The sequence below is a fragment of the Cryptomeria japonica genome, chromosome 4 (genome assembly GCF_030272615.1).
Source record: "Cryptomeria japonica chromosome 4, Sugi_1.0, whole genome shotgun sequence".
NCBI classification, from domain to species: Eukaryota; Viridiplantae; Streptophyta; class Pinopsida; order Cupressales; family Cupressaceae; genus Cryptomeria; species Cryptomeria japonica.
In genome coordinates, this window is record NC_081408.1 from 428,049,426 (window position 1) to 428,072,907 (window position 23,482).

The 23,482-nt window shown below is 34.5% G+C and overlaps 1 protein-coding gene across 2 annotated transcripts in view; it reads left to right on the forward strand.

Moving 5' to 3' along the window:
- The window catches only part of LOC131030582 (lysine-specific demethylase JMJ17), a 218,138-nt gene that overhangs the window by 184,601 nt on the left and 10,055 nt on the right, over window positions 1–23,482 (forward strand). For both annotated transcript variants that reach the window (XM_057961447.2, XM_057961456.2), the window contains exons 28-32: window positions 6,888–7,032; window positions 7,750–7,896; window positions 18,634–18,729; window positions 18,832–18,927; window positions 19,030–19,292. In XM_057961447.2, the coding sequence (XP_057817430.2) occupies window positions 6,888–7,032; window positions 7,750–7,896; window positions 18,634–18,729; window positions 18,832–18,927; window positions 19,030–19,292 (747 nt within the window). The remainder of the gene's footprint in view (window positions 1–6,887; window positions 7,033–7,749; window positions 7,897–18,633; window positions 18,730–18,831; window positions 18,928–19,029; window positions 19,293–23,482) is intronic.

A 23,482-nucleotide genomic window follows, 5' to 3' on the forward strand; every position in this document is an offset into this window, starting at 1 on the left:
ACCAAGGGGGACAAGGTCTGCCCTTGGGCTTGGGATCGGGTCTCTAGGGCACCCTATCGAGTCATCCTATCTTAGCTTCCCAATGGTTGAACCTTCTCAAAATGACGTTAAGCAATCTGTGTTTAGACTTATCTTTTAATATATATATGTTGTTACTTCCCAAATGAAGCTATCTATTTTTATGAGTTATGATTATGAAACAATCTCTAACTTGTTTGCAGGATCTTCATCGAAGTAAAAGGTATTTATAAATTGGGGACATTACAGCGAAGCCCTCAACTGCTCTAAGAAAGGACACAAATTAATGGCGCTTCTCATATAATCTACTATCTCAAGAGCAACAAGGTAGTTTAATGTGTGAAAATCCTCCAACTTCTGATGCCCTCCAGCCTTCTCTTCAACCTCTTTACACTGTGGCCACCAAAAGTAGCATTGGAATCTTCAAAAGTGTTGTTAGATGTAGTGCTGATGTCTTCAAAAGTACAATATACAGCCATGTTTATATGTGAAAAATAATGTTTTGGTTTCAACCAATGATGCACCCTTTTGCAAAAGTGAGCCAAAAAAATTTATATTTTGCGTATGCTTATTCCTCCCATGTAGTTTTTATGATTTATAAAACTTTAGAAGAACATGTACAAGGTTCAAACCATGGGCATCTTACAAAGCAACTGAACTTCCTACTAACTCCGTGAAGTGTGTCAAATATTCTTTTATATATACAAAGATGCCAATGCAATTAAAAAAGAAGATAAATTCACAAACAAAGCAAAAGCAAAATAGGGTTTGAACCAAACTGCCAATATCAAACCACAATGCCAACTAACCAAGCATACATGGACTCCAAATGACACAACCCCAATGTTGGTCAAAAAAAACTTCTTCCAATGTGCTCACTGAATGTGGGGATAAAATGAAGATGACAGACTACAGGCAAACCTTGTGGTGCTACCTCCACCAAGTGACAAAGCTTGTATGCGGCTGATGTATTAATGCTCAAATCAGCAGGCTTGGGGCAAAGAGGCAAAAGTTTGATTGCTCCTTTATGATTTATTGTTAATATTCATTCATGGTACTCTTACAGTTCACATGAAGAGGTCAAAAGATGCCAAGAGATAATATGACTGTTAAGGGCTCATGTCTATGAAAACGGCTGGATACTAATGTTTCAAAGAATAAATGACAGTAACTGTACACATTCAATGATTCATTGACAAGAGATCGTGTATGCTTTTTTCAAAGATGTCTTGCAGATGGACATATATATACTGCTGACGAGTCAAAATAATTCCTCAAGGAGCACTTTAAACACAGATTTTGCCCAGTTATTGCCTTGTATTCAAAATCATCTCCGTTGCCTGCAGTGATTACAAGAGTAAGGTTGCACAGATACTATGTATTCATTAGAATTAGTTATTATAAAAAATTACTGAAACTGCCCAAAATGACCATCTCCAACCTTGATGCCCTAAAATCACTGTATATTTATTTATTGGTTCCTTGTACTAAAAACATTTATCTGTATATATGTATGTATGCATTTAGGGAAGTGTCTACTGATTTTGGGCTGTTTCTAAAAAGCTTGTTGGAACTTTGCTCCAAAACCTAAGTCACCAGGTTCGGCCGAATTTCAACCTTGAAGTTCGAAATTCGTCGAACTTCAAACAGTTTATAAAATTCGTCAAAAATTCGATCAAATTCGTACCAAAAATTAGGGATGACGTAATTTCCGGAAAAAAAAATTTCCTTACGTTTTTTAGGGTTTCATCGAGTTTTTTTAATAAATATGGGCCATGGCGGAAAACATAGCAAAGTTTAGGTCGCGGACGCATCAGTTCCAACTTTTAGTCGATGGACCTTCGACCGCCGTTGTAGAAGCTCCAGAACATTCCGTCGAAGCTCAAATTGTTGCCTCTGCCTCTGTCATCAGTCCGTCCTCTCGATTATGTGTATTTTTTTAAAAAAAATTTTAGGTTTCAATGTTTCATATTACATAATATATTATTATACAATATAATATTATAAAATACACATAATACACAATGTTTATTTATAATTTTTATAATGTTTATTTATAATGTTTAAAATACACATAATACACAATATAATATTATAAAATACACATAATACACAATGTTTATTTATAATTTTTATAATGTTTATAATGTTTATTTATAATGTTTAAAATACACATAATACACAATAGGCTTCTCGTGTATTTATAATGTTTATTTTTTATTTTTTTATTTTATACACATAATATAAAATAGTGCTAAACTATTTATCAATGTTAAACTATTTAGGCAATTTTATAGATATAATACATATATTTATTAAAAAAATTAAAAAATTACATATGGCGAATTTAATTCGAATTTCAAAGCTGTCGAACTTTGAATTCGAATTCGAACCTGGTGACTTAGTCCAAAACAAAGGAATTTTACTTTAAAAGGCCAACCTAACCTTTATCTGATTTCCAACCATCTTGTCAAACGACTAAAGGCTAATTTGGAGTTGCCAAATGATCTTTCTAATCAAAATGCTCCATCTATGGCAATAAATATTCTGTTTTATTAGGACACCTAATGGCTGTTTTATGATCTTTATGATTGGAAGATTGTAAGATTTGACATAGATTTGTGCTGATACCATGCAAGATTTACATAAATCTTCTTAATATCATGCAAGATTTGCCTATGCCATCTACTTGAAAAAGATTGTTAGTATTTTACTCAGAAAAAAACAGAAATCCAACTTAAATAAGCTAACCTCACTTGTATTTGATTTCCAACCTTAGCGTCATACAACTAAAGGCTGATTTGGAGCTGCTGAATGATCTATGTTCTCATAGTGCTTCATCTGTGGCAATAGATGATCTGTTTTGTTGGAGGGATACTTTGGGGCTGTTTTATGATCTTTATGATTGGAAGAATGTAAGGTTTGACATAGATTTGTGCTGACCATGTAATATTTTGCACAAATCTGCTCTCATATCATGTAAGATTTGCCTAAGCAATCTACCCTGCACCAAAATGCAAAGAACTAATTGATGTAATTGAACAATGAAATGTAAATAAGCAACATAATGGCTATCCGTTCATTAAGTGTGCAAATACAAGAAAAAGGGTTGCTTTATGTGAAATGCCACAAGGGTAGGTTATGGGGATGGAAATACCTGCTTGTAGTAATAAATAATGCATTGAAGCATTAATAAAACTCACCCTAACGAAAACTTTACGTAGGCAAGCTTAACATACGGTGGAAAAATGTATGATAAATACATACTAAACAGCATAAAACATAGATACACAAATATGCCAACACCTCCCTTAAGTGCATCTTAGGGGGGTAAACATGGGTTCTGACAAGATGGAGCTATGTTAGGTGCTCATGTACAAAAGAACCACTCTCCCCCTTCAACACCCCCCCCCCCCCCCCCCCCAAATTAAAAAAAGAGAGAGAGAATGAAGTAGTTAGGTCCCTCATCTAAGAAATAACCTCTTGAACTCCCTACAAGCCTTGTAAATGAAAGCTCCCCAAAGAATTGAGAGAACGTTGAAGTAGATAGTCACGTAACAAGTGGTGAAGCAGATTTCTTTGCAATGAACCATGTATCTCCATTTAAAAAGAAACAACCCTTGTGATGTATATATATATTGAATTTCCACTCCACAGGTGGAATGAAGGGAGGAAACTGTAGTCAGTGTACAATGCCTATATCATGTTTGAATAATATTGGTTAATTGACTATGTATTAATTGTTTGTATTAGGTGTTTTTCGGCTTGAGGTAGTCATAAGCATTGGTTGGTTGGCGGTCATGTTCCTCTTGGCAATTGTAGGGTCATTTAAGTAGATTGTGTATACTCAAGGAAAGTAGTATGATCTTGTTGGGTCAACTCCGATCCCTAGCTGACTATTCTGGTCTTCTTATGTAATAATTTCATGTGTGAGTAAAGATATATTTTAGTCTTGCATTTGGTATGCATTGCCATCTCGATTATTAATTCATGTATTTATTTTATCAGATAGAGCAGTAAATAGTTGGCACCATTGCCTTCAAATAAATTGTGTCAAATTTGAGCGATTCATGCCCTTATATCTCAATAAGGCAAGAAGAGGCCACAAGGTGGTCAAGACCATGAAATTAGGCAATATTTAAGGATCATTTAGCAAAGGGCACAAAGGAGAAGATTACGAGAAAGCACTTAAGGAAAATACAACTGGACGATTCGCAAGTCGGAGCCCTTCTCGAGAACGTAACCAAGTGTAAAAGTCAAGGCAACTTTCTTCAGATGAGGGAAGTTGGGAGATGAAGTTATGTCCCTTCACAAAATTGTACAAGATTAGCCTTTGGGGCATAGAAAGTTTGTCAATTGGAGGAGAAGTTGAGCCAAGAGTGTATAAAAGAAAATTTGAAGGCGAAACACTGATGCTAGCAGAAGAGTTGAGGATTTTTATGTGGCCAAAAGTGCAAGAGAAGCATCTGAACATTTGAATTGAAACTCTTTAGCGAGCAGATTCCACATGCTAGGTTTGCATTAAAATAAGACCATGGCAAGCCCTAGTGGCGAAATGCAAAAGTTGCCCATGTTTATAGGCAATTGATCGGAGGATCCTGTTAGGCATTGTAAGACCTGTGCAATAATATTGACAGAAATTGGGCAAGATGATAAAGCAATTTGGCCATAGTCTTTTCTAGCTACCTTGCTTGGTGTAGCGATTGACTGGTATATAGAAATTGACCAAGGCTACATAAATACAAGGGAAAGATTAAAGAAGGCATTCAAAGAAAAGTTTAAATTGCTTTGTGATGATAACAAAAATAGTAGTGGAAACTCACAATACAAAAAAAGGTAAGCACAAAAATGTACGAGTTTATAATTGTAGACTTGAAGAATTGTTGGTAAAATTGGAAACAAAATCGACTGATTGTCTGAAAAAGAGGTGTTTCATTGAAGGTTTACTTTTGTCATTAAGAAAAAAAATGAAGTTAATACCACCCTCGTCCTATTTTGAAGACTACAATTAGGCAATGGACATAGAAAGTGAAGAAACTGCCCTCACACAGTAAAAGGAAAACAAAAGAAGATGAAGTTCGGATGATAGTTGTGACAATGAATTGAGAACAATCTAAGCACTTTAGAGGGTCATGCTCCAAATGATGAAACAAATGAAGATGGAGGAAGAAACCAACAATGAAAATAACAAACTATGGTGTATTGAGTGCAAAATTGAAGGGCACACAAAGGGAAATTGCCTAGAAAGATGTCTTGTGAGATTCGCTAGGTTATTGATTATTTAATAAAGGAGTACCCATACAATTTGAAGAGTAGGAAGGAGTACACAAGTACTCTTTACATAGGGAGACTAGTCCACTCCATCTAAGACACAATGTATCTCTAGGTGGTTCTCAAAATCGAGGAGGGCGAAATCAAATACAATACAATCCCAAGGGACATTTGATCATAGAATGTCAACAATTTAGCGAATGGGTACACTTTGAGAGAGATTGCTAGAAGAAGCAAGACAAAGTGAAATGATTGTGCAAATGGTGTGGACTTGTAGACCGTGAAGACATTGGATTTTCAAAGAAAAAGGCTAGCATCAACCTAATTGATGTTGACAGGTAAAATGAAGTATTGGCCATTATGTGTGCCCAAGTAAAGAAGGCTATGTACCTGGGCCTACATATAGAAAAAGAAAGACTTCGTGAAGCAAGGGTCAAAGTGGAGAATGCTATGGATAATGAATGTCGTCACTCAAATGCAATTGCAAGTATTGGTAACAAATCAATTACAATCTCAGAAAAATATTACAAGGCAAGTACTTCAAATTACCGTATTGGTTAAAGTATTGGATTTATTACAAATGAACTTCAAAATGCTATTGTATCGAGGGAGAATGAGATGGTGCATGGTACGATCCAATTGGATTTTGGTGAGAGTGAATATCTAATAACCAAACCTCTACTATTGGGTGACCAAGTAGTTGATACAATGTTACTGATAGTCAAGACGACAAAGAAACCAATGGTGGTGAATCCAGAGATTCTTGGAAGGAATCTCACCAATACAATTGTTGATGGTGTGTTTGGTGTGATCGTACTTTCAGAAGACACTTCTAGAAGTTTGGGCAAGTTGACTGTTTGGCCCCCAACTTTTCAATTGGTGGGTGCAAATCAACAAGAAGGTAATTGGAGTTTGAATGGGACAAAAGGTACTTATTGGAACCCAATTATTTTTGTTGAACTTTGTGGTCATTTCATTAAGGAAGAAAGCACACGATGCATTGTTGGGTAGGGGTTGGCTGGTAGCAGCCAAAGTTGATCACAACTGTAATCTCCATTGAGAACAAGGGTCAGAAATATATAATTGATTTGTAAAACCAAGCAGTCGGTGAGAAAGCCTCAAGGGTATGAGTTAGCTTTTTTAATAGTTCAGTACTGTGTACTAGTTGCTTTCTTTCTTCAAGCCTCAAGGTATTCATTCATCACAAAAAAATTTAAAGAACGTATTTTGTATTAGTATTATGCTTATAGATGCTTCTATTGTTATCCCCTTTTAAGGTATCTTCTATGGGTCCCACTAATCCTATTGCATTTCTGGTGGTATTGCTTCGTATGGTAGATTTGGCATATTATGTTAAGCGAGGATGTCTTGCAGAGCTGTTGGACTGCTGCCTGTTTTCCTTTCAAAACCCCGTCTTTAATTATCTTATGCAAACCATTAGCGTAGTTGACTGGATTGTTGTGTTCTTTCCCTAAATAATGTGTGTGGATCATGCTCTCGAAACTTTTGCACAGTTTTTTTATTTCATCGTGTTTCTTTGTTAAAGAGTCTTTGGTCAAATTAGAACATATTTTTGTTAATTTAAATGCCTTTTGCAGGACCCAGGAGGTAGAACTTGTTCATAGCATTGTTGAATGTGCAATGCAATGGCAATCTTATTTAAGAGGAACAATTAGTAATGCTCTAGTTCAACAGGATAAGGATTCCAGCTTTGATTCAAGAAGACTTGTTATTGCTTTAAAGGTATCTAGTGTGTTTATAACTTTATTCACATTTTGTTAATTGCATGTTCTTTAAATGTTTTCTACTCGTGAAGCTGTATGTTAACTGTTGGTCATACCTGTGATGAATGAAAACTTTCATTTCCGAGAAGTAGTGAGGCTTTGATGAAAAGTGTTCGTACCTTTACCCTATTGTTGTGAATTATCAGTTATTACACTTTGCTATTTGAGTATTTCACGCATCCAATGTTAACAAATCAGAATGTTTTCCTTACTATTATTTTTGAGTTACATGGTGAAATTTATTTACCTTGCTTCTGTTGAGGGTTTCTTCTCTTACATTTTTTCTTATCTGAAAATTTCCTTTGTTATGGTCTTTTGCAACCAAATTTTATAGCGAGTCTCAAGGAAGATTTTAGGTGTGGTGTTCAGCTGCTTCAACATGTAAATGATCTATTGATATTTTTTGTATGTATTGTGACCTGAAGCTAAGGTGTAGAATCTTAGAAAGTTAATGCAAGAAAATGGCAGTGAAATATGGTGATGGGTCAATGCAGGATTACTTCTGGTTACATGTCAAACTCAACTAGAATTTGCAAATGATATATTTTCAAATCTATTTACAATGTGATTTACAAAGGAGGAAAAAGTTTGTCTATGATGAAAATCAACTACAATAGTTGATACTTATATTCATGGTATCATAGGTCCTCTTTGTTTTGGTTTTGTCCCTAAGCAGACAATTGAAGTGGTAAAGCTTCAAGATCAAGAGAACACTATGCTTGAGGTTGCTCTTTGTACAAATTCTTGGAGAAGTAAGGCAAAAGCGCTGGTGGACGGTGCAACCAAACCTTCACTTAAACACATTCGACGTGTTCTAAAAGAGGTCTGGATCCTGAGAACATAAAATTTTGTCTTTTGTAATCAAATCTGAAATTTTCTTAATGACTCAAGTGAAATTCCTTTGTATTTTATATGCCTAGCATTTTGAAAGTAGGAATTACATAGAATGAATCATCAATAAAATAACATAAGTTGGAAGAAGATTGAATGCACAGGATTTGAAAATATAATCATCATGGACCCTAAATTGAACTTGAGAGGAGGGCAATTTCAAATCCATAAAGGGAAAAAATCCTTAAGAGGGAAATATGCAGGCTACAATAAAATTTATCTGAAGTCATTAATCAAATGCACAGGAAGAATACAAGTAGACTAAATGTGTGTTAGCTTTAGTAACATTTGTAAACTTGAAGTAATTGAATAGCTGCTGTGTTCACCTTTTCAAATTCTTGGTAAAACAAAATAATAACTATGTATATTTGTGTTTACACAGTTGAAGGACATGCTGCATTTTGCTGTGTTCACCTTTTCAAATTCATGGGCAAACAAAATAATAATTATGTTTTTGGTGTTTACACAGTTGAAAGACATGCCAGATAGTTTTCTTACTTTTGATTCAGAAAATAGAACTTGCCCGTTTTATCATGATAGATGAAATTCAAGACTTGTCCAGCTTATTGGTTGATATATTGTGAGAATGTATGTGTAATCCTTAGTTGCTTCATCTTTGAATTGAATAATAGCATTGAAAGTGTGATGCATTTTTTATGAGTTTTAAAGTTTTTGATGTATGCAGACTGAAAGTGTGGCCCCATTGAAATACTAATCGATGCAATGAGAAATTTTGGTTCATAAGTGTACAATTCTGTTAGATTATTTTGTGGTCTAGATCATTGGATTTTATGAGATGTGTATGAAGAAGTGACCATTAATGGAACAAGGCCTGAAGTAGTTGACTGGGATTAATTTATGTTTTTTAGGGTCTTGACCTTTAATAGTTTCTCATGTACCAAGCAAGGGATATCTTCCTCTTTTTCTATAAATTGGTGAATTCACCCACCTATTATTGATGAATTAATTAAAATCTTAATGATTGCATCTTTAATCTATCAAGAATGGATTTCTTGGAGAAGACTAATTTCTCACCTAAGATTTGTAGGGAAAAGTGCTACTTTAACCTTGAGGTTGCAGTTATTACCTTCTTTTGGTTTCTATGTATGTTAGTTTCAATCCACTTTCTATTCTTGTTAGATAGATGGAATCTTGTTTCAGTAAATCTAAATGTTACAACCTTTAAGCAGTATTGCATTGTAGGCTATGCCAGCGAACCTTAATTCTGTGTTTTATTTTGTCACACAATTACCTATCCATTTGGCCTCTTTTTTTTTCTTTTTCGTTCATGCTTGATGAAATATGAAAAAAAAAGAGACGTTATACGTAATTTTCTTATGTTTAGAACTCCATTAAATATTCACAAAAATGATTTTTCTTTTTACTCCATTGATAGGTTTATGGAAGTAGTGGAATTGTGTTTACTACCCACCAACTTTACCAGACTCATGTTTTCTTCCTCCAACAATCTCAGCAACTTGAATATTTCTCTCTTATCTCATCTATATTACAAAATATTTGACACAATATTTTGCATATCTGTTCTAATCTTTCTCGAAACAGATCCTTTTTAACTGCATGACAAGTCTAAATCCAGAGTCACACCCAATTGAGAATGTAATTCTTGCACAAAAAAGATTGTCCTTGTACCACAACTCATCCTCCCTTCAAGCTAATTCTTCCACACTGTTTGGTTGCTACAATTGATTTATAAGTTGTTGGGTGCTGGCATCATGATAACATTCTATTTATTTATTTCAATCCTACCTGGTTTAATTATGAACATGGGAGTACCTTATCTTCTTCTATCTTGGAGAGTGCACCCAGCACCATATTCTTCTTTAACTTCTTGTAAAGGTTATAAAATCATTGCTCACATTGTTGTGGCCTATTTTTGTTGGCCCTCTATAGGGATTCATTCCAACAAGTATCAAATGCTACCATGATTACCATGAAACAATGTCCCTATCAAATGATGGGTGTTGCCATTTGACTGCATGGAGAATGATCATCATCTCTTTTTCACAAGTTGATCTCATTGCATTCTCACCCCTGATTTGGCAACTCTCAAATGCTAACCATCAGTGCCTGTATTAATACTGCACCATTTCCATAACCCAAAGATGCATTACCATGGCAACTCTCGAATGCTAACCATCAGCACCTGTATCAATACTGTACCATTTCCATAACCCAAAGATGCATGCCAAACACAGAAGGCTTACTGAATCTAGTCTCGTCAAAACTGGAGTATTGCTCAGTTCTCTTCAAAGCTTCTAAGTTCCTGGGGTTGCTGCTTCCAACCAGATAGATTCATTGTTTTGTAGAAAGGTTATCAATGGATTCAGTATTTGACCATAGTTTTTCACAAACTTGTGGTAATAACCAGAGTACCAAGAAACCAGAAAATTATTTAGCGACTTTAAGTATACCATTTTTTATGGCTTTAATTTTGAAAGGTTCAATATTTTACACTTTCATGAGATACAATAAGACCCATATTCCACTTACTGTCTCAAAAATGTAGACGTATGGTTTTCAATAAGGATGATAATCCTCTAAAATTTGAAGAACATGGTCTACATCTTCAAGTGATCTTCTCATGTTTCTTAGTAAATAAAATCATCGTTGGACAAAATTAACAGGAATTTCTAGAAAATTGGCTTAAATACATATATTTTCACACTTTGGAATGTTGCTGCTGCATAACTTAGTCTAAAGGCTTATCAAAAACCTTATGGCCTTCATGCATGTGAAAGAATGTTTAGGCTCATCCTCGTTCTTGATTCTAACTGATGATAACTAGACTAGAGATTCAAGTCAGTGAAAAGCACAGCTCAATGCAATTTAAAACCATCAATTACAGTAGCATGAAACTTATTATTGGTGGTCATGTTAGTCATCTGATAGTTTGGACACATGTACCAGTTAAAGTCCTATTTCTGGACCATGAATATAGGTGAAGAGGAATGACAATTTTACTAGGCTTAATGCTGCCAATGTCAAACATCATATGAATCTTATTGGGTAGTGGTATGGCTATATTAGGCTGTTGAATTTCTTGAACTAGGATGATAGCATGATCATGTTCACACGTTAGGAGACACTTGGGCATATCTGTCAAAACCTTGGCATGCTTATCAATGACAATCTTTGATCCTTTAGGAGGATATTCCTTGAGGGTTGCACTTCAAAGGAAAAAAAGTATTAGAGCTTGTGCTCTTTCTCTGGAAACGTCATTTGCTGTGTTGTTTCCTGAGTTTTTTAAAGAGTGGTTCCGAATTTTTTTTATGTATACCCTAAAGCCTAAGAAGAAAGATAAAGCATGGGAAAATTGAATTTGTTTTGTTTAGGGTCAAGGATAGGCTATTCTAACAGACTAACATTGAATAGATGGATTTTGTAGTCTAATGAGGGCTTGTTAGAAAAACTTTGTGTCGCCCCTAAAATAGTATGCTGAGCTCAAAGACTTTATCACTTCCCTACAATTTTAGGACCAACCACATATTTGTTTACATAAACACTTAGGTAAAAGTAAAATAGTTGTTTCTATGTTTATTTTTTGTCAATTTTTTAATAATTGGTTATTTTTATAGTGTATTAAATTTATTCTAAGGTCTATGCATTTTCTACACCTTTTTCTTGAAAAGAAAGGCTTCATTCATACTCTAGTGAGCTGCATGTAATCTATAAGCCCTTCTTTTGGCTAGATTCAAATTAATAGGGTATTGCCCTATCTCTAAAATGTTAAAAGCTTTATTTTATAGTCTACACAATTTGTACAATGCTCTGCCTTATTAATCAGGCAAATCTAAGTTTCATGTTGTATCTCCTCTAAATCCTTGGAGATATTGACACCTTCTGCCAAGTGTTGACAAAGAGCTCTTCCTTTGACTGCCTTTGTAGGTTTTCTTCTGGTAAGTGTTGACAATGAGCTGTTTCTTTGACTAGCTTTGTAGGCTTTACATCTATGTCATATTCAAGACTCTTGGTGATCTAGCTAGCTCTTATTCCTTTGGTCTTACCACCAAGAATTTACTCTCTCATGCTTGGGTGGATTACAACGGCTGTGATTATGTTTGAAGAGACCTGGTTTATGAACCTATTGAGTTCTTTTACCAAGCTGTATGTCTATTTCTCTACAAACTTATACTTTACCTCAATTTCTTTCAATGTTGGATTGAAGAAAGCAATAGGGTGCTCAATAATGTCCCCATTTTTAGGGTCCTTTGCAATAAGGCTGATACTGTTGTTCTGGGTTGGAATGAGTCAGTTCAGAGAGGGGTTGCATTGCCGCCGATGGGTTCAGAGTAGTTATTGGAATTGGACGACACTTTTTGGAGAGCGTTTGGACAACCCGTCCAAGACTTGCTATTTTTAGTAAGTCACTATTTTTAGTAAGTGTCAGTTTTGACACCCACTGGTCTGTTGGGAGTCTTCCTATCCTCTTGGCGAGCTCAGTTCACAGTTTTAGTAGGTTTTGTGGAGAGTTGCTATTTATAGTAAGTGCTCACCTGGCACATATCTTTCTGGTTTTTTTTGGGTTTATTCTCTTTAGTCCTTGTGAACACTATTTATAGTATGAGCTTGTATCAGCTTTAGTTGTTACTTTACAGATTCAGTCAGTCCTAGCAGAATTTCTTTTTCGGGATAGACTATGATTTCAATGCTAATGTTATTTTTGACCTCATTTGGCATTCTGAGGTATTATTTAAATAACATTAAAATATTTAACTTAATGTTATTTAAATTATATAAAGTGACATTATTTTGGCGCTTAGGGAACTATAAGGTTTTAAATAATTAAATAAAAATTTATAGAGACAAACGCCAGGATATTAAAGTGAATTTATGTTAATGAAGAAATTATACGAGGGGTCACTTTATTATTATTTCCCATATGCAAGTTAAATATTAAAATATTAAAAGTGGGAAATTTAAATAGGGTTTCCGGAAACTTCATGAGAAGATTTTAAATAGGAGATTTGAGAAAGTCATTTGATATATTTAGTTTATTTAATTTCTCTCTGGGAAGCTTGAGAGCTTTAGCTTTCATTTACGGGAAATTTGAGGACAGAAACCCTTGGAGCTTCTTGGTTGTGTGGACGAAAACCCTTTTAGCCTATTGAGTGGATTCATTCCAGAATTCTCATTGAGCTTATTGCAGGTATTTGGCATTGAGGAGTTGAAAATATTATTATTTGCAAGTCTGTAGCTGCTAAGGTTTGGAGCACAAAATAAGGGAAAATTGTGGAGAAATCTAATTTTGAAAGAAGCATTTTGAAGGATTCTTTAATGCAGATCGATTAGGGCATATTTATTAATTTTTTGAGGGTTTTGGAAATCCTTTTCTTTGGATTTGGTGGATGCTTTCTTCAAACCCTTGGTGTGAGATTCATAGTATGGTGATTGCTGGCTGCTAGGGTTTATGTTGAAAGAGCTGTGAATTAAAGGTTAAAGACTGATGGTTATTGGTTCCATTCCATACATTGTAGACTGTTGCTAAGTAATTTTTAGAATAATATCAGAGAGTCATTGCTGCAACTTCATTAGTAACCTGGGTGATTAGCAAGTGGGTCTAATTCTAGACAACGAAAGATTTTTGAGCAGAGGTTGAGGTTGATTTATTTTGCTTCTGTTTAAACTATTTGCTGCACTTGAAAGGTGTTTACCTTCATGGAATTTGTTTATAATCTATTGCTGTTTCTTATCTTATAAGTCTGAGATTTTGTAATCAGATCTGTCATTAATTTTGGACGCATTAATCAAGGTAATTCTGAACCATTAAATTGACTGAATGTGAAGTATCTTCAATTTTCAATCTCTAAATTTATGGTATTTGTTTTCATACATCATAAATGGCAATATGAGAAATGCAAACCTCCATGCAAATATGTGCAAATTGTTGGTAAAAAATAAAAATCAAATAGCACAACCAACAGCAAACTAAGTTTAGAGAGAGCAGCTAGTTTAATGTTCTTCACCAATGAATGCATGACAATTGTTTGGTAAAATTCCTATTAGGGTGAGTGGTTAGAAGAAGTGTGGAAAATTTTATTGGCAAACTGGGATGGGACATTTCAGTGTTATCAGAGCCCGAGTTCTTGTCATCTTGTTGGGTGATTTATTAAAAAATTCAGAGTTATGACAATGGGTTTCAGCAGGGTTGAAGATCAAATCAAGAGGAGTTATGAACAGGAAGCTATCCAACTCTTTGAAGAGTACCAAAGCATGCCTGAGGGGTTTCAAAAACAGGTTTCCTTTGATGATTTCTTAAGTTTGGTTGTAACCTTGAGACCTGCTAAAATGAGCATGGTGAAGTACATCGGAAGGATAATGAAAGAAAAATCAAGAGTTATCCTTGAAGAAGGGTTAGTGAAGGAAGAAGAAGCACTTGTTTGTGATTTGCAGCCTATAGGTGATCTGGGAGAAGATAAAAATCACTCAACATGCATGGGAGATTGGACTCTAAGCTCTAAAGAAAATAGAACCACAAGTTCACTTCAGCCCTATAAGGACAAGGATGTAGGAGAATCACCTAGTGAAGCTATAGATGAAGAGTACATGAAGATTGAAGGAGATGCCATCATGTAGGTTGCCAAATCAGAAAATCAGTCATCTATTGCAGTCACATCCGAAGATCAATCTTCACTTAAAAGTGCAATTTTCAGTCATAGGAAAGATGTTATTTCAGGTAATGATTGCATGAGTTTCTTGCTAGGAAGCTTGGAGGTAGAGATATTCTATGAGGTTGATCACACTAGTGCATATGATGGGAATATGAAGATGTTTTCCAATCAGCCAATGATGATGACTCTACATCTTATGTGAGTGCTGATGCTTATGTTGGTCCGGGTGAGATGGTCCCTATGTATGATGTGGATCCTGTTTGGGATGGATCTAGTTTTGACCATAGTGCTTTTCTAACTTCACCTACACAGTTGTGCATGAAGGATGGCATTAATAGCATTGATGGTGTTGATATTAACCTCAAAAACAAATCTGATTTAGTGTTGCATGATACTGATTATAAATCAAAAAAATTGTATGGGGTTGATAGGTCTCAAGTGTCCTATCATTTGGCAGGACAGTTGAAGGTAAATGAAGACAAGATTATTGCAGCCATTAAACATTTTGATGACACCCATAAGTTGATAGAAAAATGTTGTTGGAGGTCTTCAGGGATACATATGGACCTTGGTGGTGAACTTTCCCTTTTAGATTTACAAGCAGTTAGAGAAGCATTAGTGGTAATGAAGACCAATTATTACCTACAACTACTTTCTGATAGAGATCACCTTTTCATGCTTGGTGAGATCTATTTTAATGTGCTGAAAGGGAAAAAGAGGAGGTAGATAAGCTCACTGATGAGCTAATGGTTACCCAGGATTCTTTGGAGAGCACTCAGAAGGCCCTTCAAGAATCAGAAATTCAGATTGATGAGCTCTTTGAAGAATTGAGTTTGGCTCAATCATCATCATCCACAGTAGAAATCCAGTCTTCTACGGCTGCCATAACACCTGAGGATGAGAGTGGTACTCATGGTTTTGAGGGGAGAACCCCTTCTGATGGTCAAGCAAGAAGAGCTTTCAGATTTGCATGGGCTTAAGGACAGGTATGATTCTGAAATTATTGAGCATACACAGCCTGCATCATGGAGATCATGAGTCACCTTTGAGATGGCCTCTTTAAAATTTTCAAACTCCTTTCTACCCTCATATGCCCCTTTGAACTTCTGATCCTTTTCTAGCATGAAGGTAATAGGTTCCACTATATTTGCAAAGTTTGATATAAATTTCCTGGCAAAATTAATCTTCTCTAAGAAAGATTGTGGGATTTTCTTGTGTTGGGGAAGCAAGAGATTGAGGATAGATGGAACCCTTTTAGAATCAATAGCTATACTTTCTTTAGAATAGGTTCCATTATATTTGCAAAGTTTGATATACATTTCCTGACAAAATTAATCTTCTCTAAGAAAGTTTGTGGGCTTTGCTTGTGTTTGGGAAGCAAGAGCTTAAGGATGGACTGGATCCTTTTAGGATCAATAGCTAATATTTCTTTAGAAACAATGTCTCCCAACAGCTTTCCTTGAGGGACACTAAACATACACTTCTTGGGTTATAGAGATACCCCAAATTACGGACATCTCCAAAATATTTTTTCCAAATTGTCAAAATATCTTCCTTGTTCTTGGAGAAAATAGTCAAATCATCAAGATCAAACAAGATGTTCTCATTGATAAAGTCCATAAAAGCAATATCCATTACTCTTTCAAAAGTAGCAATTTACAAATATAATAATAATTTTTAGATACTAATTTTTTGTTGAGTTTTTTCCATTTAAAACTTGGGTAATTGAATCACATATACATTTTTGCCACATTGTGTCAATGTTGTGTAAATGCAATGCTACCTTAATTCTACAAAACATAATTGCGTGTAACCAGTTAAGGGCTTAACACATTGTTTCTCTATTATAAGAGGGGGTTCACTGCTTATCATGTTATGACTTTCATGGCCTTTCTTTCTCCATTTATACCAATTTGATAGTTGTTTCTTGGTGATTCAGACAACAGTCATTATTGTAGTGACCTTGTTTGGATGCACAAACACTTAAAGACTGAATTACTAGTTTGGTTTTCATGGCTGCACCTAAAATAATCCTGTTGTGTTACCCTAAGTCACAGGGTTTGCCGAATTTCGGCCATGAAGTTCGAAAATTCGGCGAACCTAAAATTTCTACATAAAAATCATAAAAATTCACCTAAAATTTATATGAAGAATGGCGAGTGTTTTTATTGGAGTTTTGATAAGATATTTTAACTAGTAGTGCCCGTCGTCAATTGAAACTCCCGAGAAATCTGAAGTTGAAGAGGTCGCAGTCAATTGAGCATAACATAGTTTGCGGGTTCTAAACTTATTGTCGTCGAAATGGCTCTCGTCAATGTTTGCAAACTTGCACAACTCAGCCAACAGCCGTTCCAAGCCTGCAAGTGTTTAGGGTTTTTTATTAAGTTTTTTTCTCTTAATGTTTTTTTTTAAATTTAGTCTCCTTATCATGTTCAATCTGTCAAATGTTTAGGGTTTTGTATACGTGAAAAAAGTATTCTACTTTCTCATTGATGGAAGGTACAATGTCGAAGCTATTCCACGATGGGTTTTTTCAGCAAATTTAATATATACATTTTTTATTATAGAGTTCATAACTATTACTTTATTTACAATTTAACATTTACTATTATTTTTTATAAATTTCTTAATATTAACATTTGATAAACTAAAATATATAATTCTGATTTTAAATTAGTAATATATAAAATTTAGAAAATTTAAATTGTTTCGTTTTAAAGTAAACAAATATAAATATTTACATTAAAAATTGAAACTTATTAATAGTTTAAATTTATTACAATTTATTTAAATTTAATATAATATTATTCTATATTTAATTAATAATTTTAATTTATAATATATATTAAAAATTATTTTTTTTTAAATTGAAATTTTATAAGACGAATTTAATAACAAATTTTTTTTCCAAATTTTTCCCTTTGCTGAATCTCATCCGAATTTTATTGTTGCCGAACTCGAACACGAACTCGAACCTTGTGACTTAGGTGTTACCTACACTTACTCATCATACTGTTATAAGTGCTGCCAATTCTCCTCTGGTTTGTACTCTTGTGCAATAACTTCTTTTTGTCTTGGTAATTGCCTTGCAAACTTTGCATTGATCAAACCTTCAACTTTTGCTCATCTTTTTACTTTCTCAAACAATTGTGTTGAAAATATCATGAGATCACTTGCTTGAAGTTTGTGCAGTCTATCATATTAAACTTTTTTATGCTTGATATATGCTTTTTGTAATTGAGCATGCAGCAAAAAAGGACATCTAGTGTTGTTGGTGCAAGTCCTATGACTCTCTCTCAATCTGTAATTCTGTTGCTGTTTGTATCTCCACCTCTGTACTTCTTGCTGTTGCAATTTTATTCATTTCAATTGAATAATGGTGTTCTAGGAAATGAGAAATGGAGTCCTGAAGTTTTTGCATTGTTTCATTCGATAGTAAATTGTTCTGTTGGTGTCTTTCACTTGTTATTAACTGTGCCATTAACAGCAATGACCAATATTAAAAGCAAATTCTACATTAGAACTGCTCAGAACATGGAACATGTACATAGAACATGCACAGTTGGCAGAGCCCTAATCTACAATCATGAGATACAATATAAACTTTCTCCATATAAGGTTGTCATTTCTCTGTTAAATGAACCCTCTTTAGGCTAACCAATGAAATAGAGATGGGTTAATAGGAAAAGATGGATGTTGGTTGAATACAGCTGCTTGTATGTAACAATAACAAAAAATTTAAGTAGGTCAAAGTATGTCACAGTTTTTCAATAATTATTTTATTGAGCAATATGCTTAAATTTACAAACGATGTAAACAAATCAAGATAATAAAACATCATAAATAAATTGCTGTTTATGTTCACTTTTAGTTTCTAATTTTTTGTTTGGAAAATAAAAACTGTTGCTGCAACAATTAGCACATCCGCCATAATATTAGTATTTTTTTAATTTTAATTTTACATAAAAATCCTGAAACCAAAAGATAGATTTATAAGCTAAAAAAACTCAAGTCATTTGCATTCTCTGTTTTTGTTTCAGGGACTCTGCATGCAGGTGTCTTCTAAAGATTACTATCTTAAAGAGATGATGAGAATAGAGCGCATATCTTCTCAGTGGGCAGCGCAGGCAAAACAGGTTTTCCAAACATTACATTTGATGTCATTCTTATTAGAGCAAGTATTTCAATATGACAATTTGTTTCATAATGTCTTTAAATTTTAGCATCTCTTTTGGTAGGTTGTGGCAGATCATGGAGCACTTGAATTGGATGAGGTATTCAAATTTATTGCAGCAGGTGAAAGATTGCCTGTTGATTTCAGGAAGGAATTAGCGGTAAGATAACAACACTTTCATCTAAGAAATCTCTATGTGAGATACTTGGCGTAGGCATATGATGCATCAAAATAATATCCTATAAATTAATAATATATACAGGCACTAAAGGTCCGTAGTGTGCTTTACTGCATTTGCCGAAAGCCTTATGATGAAGAAAGAGCAATGATAGCTTGTGATAGCTGCAATGAGTGGTACCATTTTGACTGTCTTTATCTTCAAGAACCAGTCAGCAGCAGTGAAGATTGTGAGCTTCTATTACAACAGAAGTGTGGACCAATGGGTGAATTTATTTGTCCTGTTTGTAAACCAACATACAGACAGGACAGTTCAAGTTTTCACGTAAAGGTCGAGGATGATGACAGGTAATTTAATGAAAGTTTCTAAATTTTGTTGTTTAACTGCAGAACTGTTTTGGCCGTTGGTTTTACTGTTATATAGCAGTATTCTTTGTCAAGACTGTGTACATCATATTCTTCCAATTAGTAGGAGTGCCTCACCCATTGTCATAGATATATTTGATTCCAACTATTAGGCTGAAGTGTGTAGTTGTAGTAATCATAGTTCCCAGCTCAAAAAAATCGATTCGTTCAGGAGGTAAAAAAAATTGGAGATATAGAATTTTGAAATTAATTCAATAAAATTTCTATAAATATTAAAGAATATGGACAAAATTTGACAATTCTGGTTGGTCCAAAAAATTCAGATATGGATGGATTTGGTAATTATGGTGGTAATAAAATGTGCAGCTTTCTGAGATAACCAGCTTGGAGTTCATTCAAAGCTTTTCATGATTTGCAATTAAATCTTGCAGCACAAGGCTTTTAAGGCCATTTGAGGACCTGAAATTGAATGGCCATATGATTTAATATTCCATGGGTTTTCACACAAATAGATCACAACAGATTTGAGATTTTATTTGTGTGCAGAGCTAAAGTTGATAAACTCAGTATTTTAGGGGTCAATATCTTATACCTGTAGAATGCCAAAATGTGCAGCCTAGGTACATAAGAAGTGTATGACAAGGTTAAGGTTTTTCTTAATGTCTAGTAGAAGGATTCATTTTGTATTCTTTGCTTTTGATACCTAACGCCTTGGAACAGGCTGGAGCTCAGCAAGTATAATTTAGTTAGCCTCTTTCCCATTTTCACTTTCATTAAGAATTACACATATGAAGAGTGATGGGGAAAGTACACTTACTGATATAAGAAATGCATTACTTTGGCAGACTCTCTGCATAGAATTTATAGCCAATTATGATAGCCTCTATGAGGCCTTGCTCATCTTGCCATTGCTTTTAGTGTTTTGTATTGCTAGAATCTAAGCTACACTACTCACACTTCTTGAGATTGACTGAGAGCTTGATACAGCCTTGTGCAATTCTTGTGTCATTTCATGAAATCGGTACTGTTTTGAGTTAGTTCCAATTGTTCATGTTGACTTCACTCGCAATATTATTTGTTTTTGTCATCATAATCATGCCTTGATAGTTGTCTCCTTTATGTTTTGTTACTTCTTAGAAATTATCAGAACCATACATTGCATCAATTGTATCAGTCATAAGTTTTCTTACATCAATATGGAGAGTGTTCTTGTCTTTGAGAATGACGAAAGCTAAATCCTTTTTCCTATAATATCAAAAGCATAATACGATGAGAAGAGTTCAATGCTATTATTAAGTGTTTCTAAAACAGAAGCAGGATTTCCAAGACAAGAAGGGGTATTAAAGACATAAGGTGCTATAGTGAAAGAAAATAAAAGATAAATGGATAAATATATGTGTGGAATTTTACAAACAGGATATGTATTCAATGTTGGTTTTTAGCAAAGGATGATAACCCAAAAATTAAAGTGGACAAAATGTGAATGATCAAAAATAAAGAAATCAGATTGTTTTAAAAATCCTTATTCTAACTATATGTTCCTTCAAATGGTGGACCTTATCCTAGTTGAGAATATTAAAGCTGAATCGGAAATGTAAGCCGACAGTTATATATAAATATCAGACAAACTCGGACTCGGCTTGGACTCGACAACGACTTGGCAATGACTCGGCAAAATTAAAAAAACCCTTGAAATTTAGAGATTTTTAACGATTTAAAACTTGTTTCATGCACCCATTATTGAATAAAGCTTAAAGACACTATAACATCATCAAATAGAAGCTAATTTGATCACATACATAAACATACATACATCACATGCATAGAAATGTAAATTGTAGCTTAAGGAAATAGAAAACATAGATATATAGAGTTATAAATGTTGTCAAATGTATATAAAATCCATGACATCAAATGTTCCCAAACATATATGTAATTGTAAACAAAAACAAGTCTATGGCTCAGGCTCTAGCTCATCCTTAGCCTCAGCCTCAGAGTAGTCTGCCTGCCTCCTACAAAGGCATCTAAGGTAGGTCCTGGATGACTGAGTAGCCATAGTCTCCGCCTGTGATGTGCCACAATGATCAACATCAGTTGTGCCTGTGTCGAATCGTGCTCTATCCTCCTCTGCCATAGCCACAGCCTCAGCCTCTCTGTCTGCCTGGTCCACCCACTCATGGTCCTCCTCAGTGAAGACGGGATCGGTAGACTCAGTGATCCACTCAGAGTCTGGATCAATCTTCGCTAGAGTGATCGTAAAGGAGTCGGTGTCCAAAATTTGGACATGCCGCGGCGTGAGTCCTGGAGCTTGAACTTGGCGAGTTTTACCATAACTCACCTAACTCAGTCAAGCGAGTTAGGAGCAAAACTCGCTGAGGTTGGCTCGACTCGTCAACTTGGGAAGCGGCGAGTTTTGATACTCTGCATCAGAGTGAAAATTAAAGAATAAAAAACTAACAATTGCATTAGTTGGGGGCTGCAGATCTATGGTCCTTGTTAGTTTGAATGGTTTAGATATTTATCATTAAGCTTTCACATAGACTTTTAATTTATTTTAAGGTCTATGCTCCTTAATTGTAGAAATACTTTACATTTCTATATTTTAGCATTTAGTTGGGATGTAATGGTATTATCTAATAAGTTACCGGTTCGGGTTCAGGAGCGGGTTCAACGATGCAAACCCAGTTCGTGGGTTTGGGAAAAAAAAATTTGCCTTTTAGGTTCGTGGGTTGCGGTCGTCCATATATATATATATGTATTCATATTATATGTAAAAATATAAAGAAATATTCAGAATTATAAAACTAAATACATTTAATAGTATGCTACTTCATCATTGATCAATGCATGATGAAAACACAACGATAGAAGGGGTGCTTTTTAGGGTTTTTAATTGCAAAAGAAGGTCAAAAATGTGTTTTTGTTATGTTTTGGCACTCAACACCTTTGGATACGCCCAAGTTCATACCTGGCGAACCCAAACACTTGGGTACGGTACATACCCAAGGCGAACCCCATGTGAACCTGAACCTAGTTCGAGTGCGTGGACCAAAACAGGCGAACCCAGTAACTTAGGGTATTATATATCCTTTGGAGTCTCATAGACCAGTCTGTTAGTCACTCTTACATTAAGATCTCTCTGCATATTAGTCTGGTAGAAGCAAACATTGGAGTTGTTTTTGTAAAGAGTACTTAAGCAAATATGTGCACTTTTGTTTATCAAAGAAAATGATTAAGTGCTATCTATATTGTTTAATCAACTTATTTGAAAATCATGATTGTCATATAATTGTTATTATATTGGTAATGCAAATGCTTTCAAACAGAGGTACTAGCACTAATTATATTAACATGAAGGCTATTCTGATTTTCAAGCTGCCTGAATTGCAATTTTTGTGCCTTGAAGTTCTTGAGTCTAGGCTATGGAGATGCAAGAGCTGTTATTGTTCTCTAAATATTGTTTGATGGTATGATGCATCAAATTTTGAAATATAGTGAACACTGAATCTTGAAATCTATATTGTTTATATATGATCTGTGGTAATGCATAACTGATAATTTTTGTATGTTATATAGTTCAAATATTTTTCCCAAACCTTTTTGAAACTCGTAACTTAGTATCCTCTCCCATTCTCAAACATATGGAACTCTTTAAAATCTTGTCCGTGGTTAAGCAAATAAGTATCCCATGATCAGTTCGTGATAGATCAGCTGTTTACATTGGTTTTCCTGGAATGTGTAACTTGCCATTGTAGATTCTTCACGTTGTGAAACTGATTCTTGATCTAAATCCTATTGATTTGATTTTATAAGTTATTTTGCTGGTCAGTGCATGAATCTTATTGTCAGATTCTGCCTTTTTTGTTTTGTGTTTTGTGATAGATCCATGGACTTTTTTTGTTGTATTGAATTAATGACATATTAGAGGCATATATGGAAGTACCATATATACTTGTTTAGATGATTTCATTCAGAATTCTTCTCAATTATTTCCTATTGCATATGGCTTCATATGGACTTTTTTTTGTATTCAACTAGTCACATATAAGAGGCATATAGGGAAGTACAATATGTCATTTGTTGGTTAGTGCATGCAACAAGATAACCGTAAGTGATGGTTTGGGTACTTGACATAAGATTTTTTCAAGAACACTACTACTAGGGTCATGTCA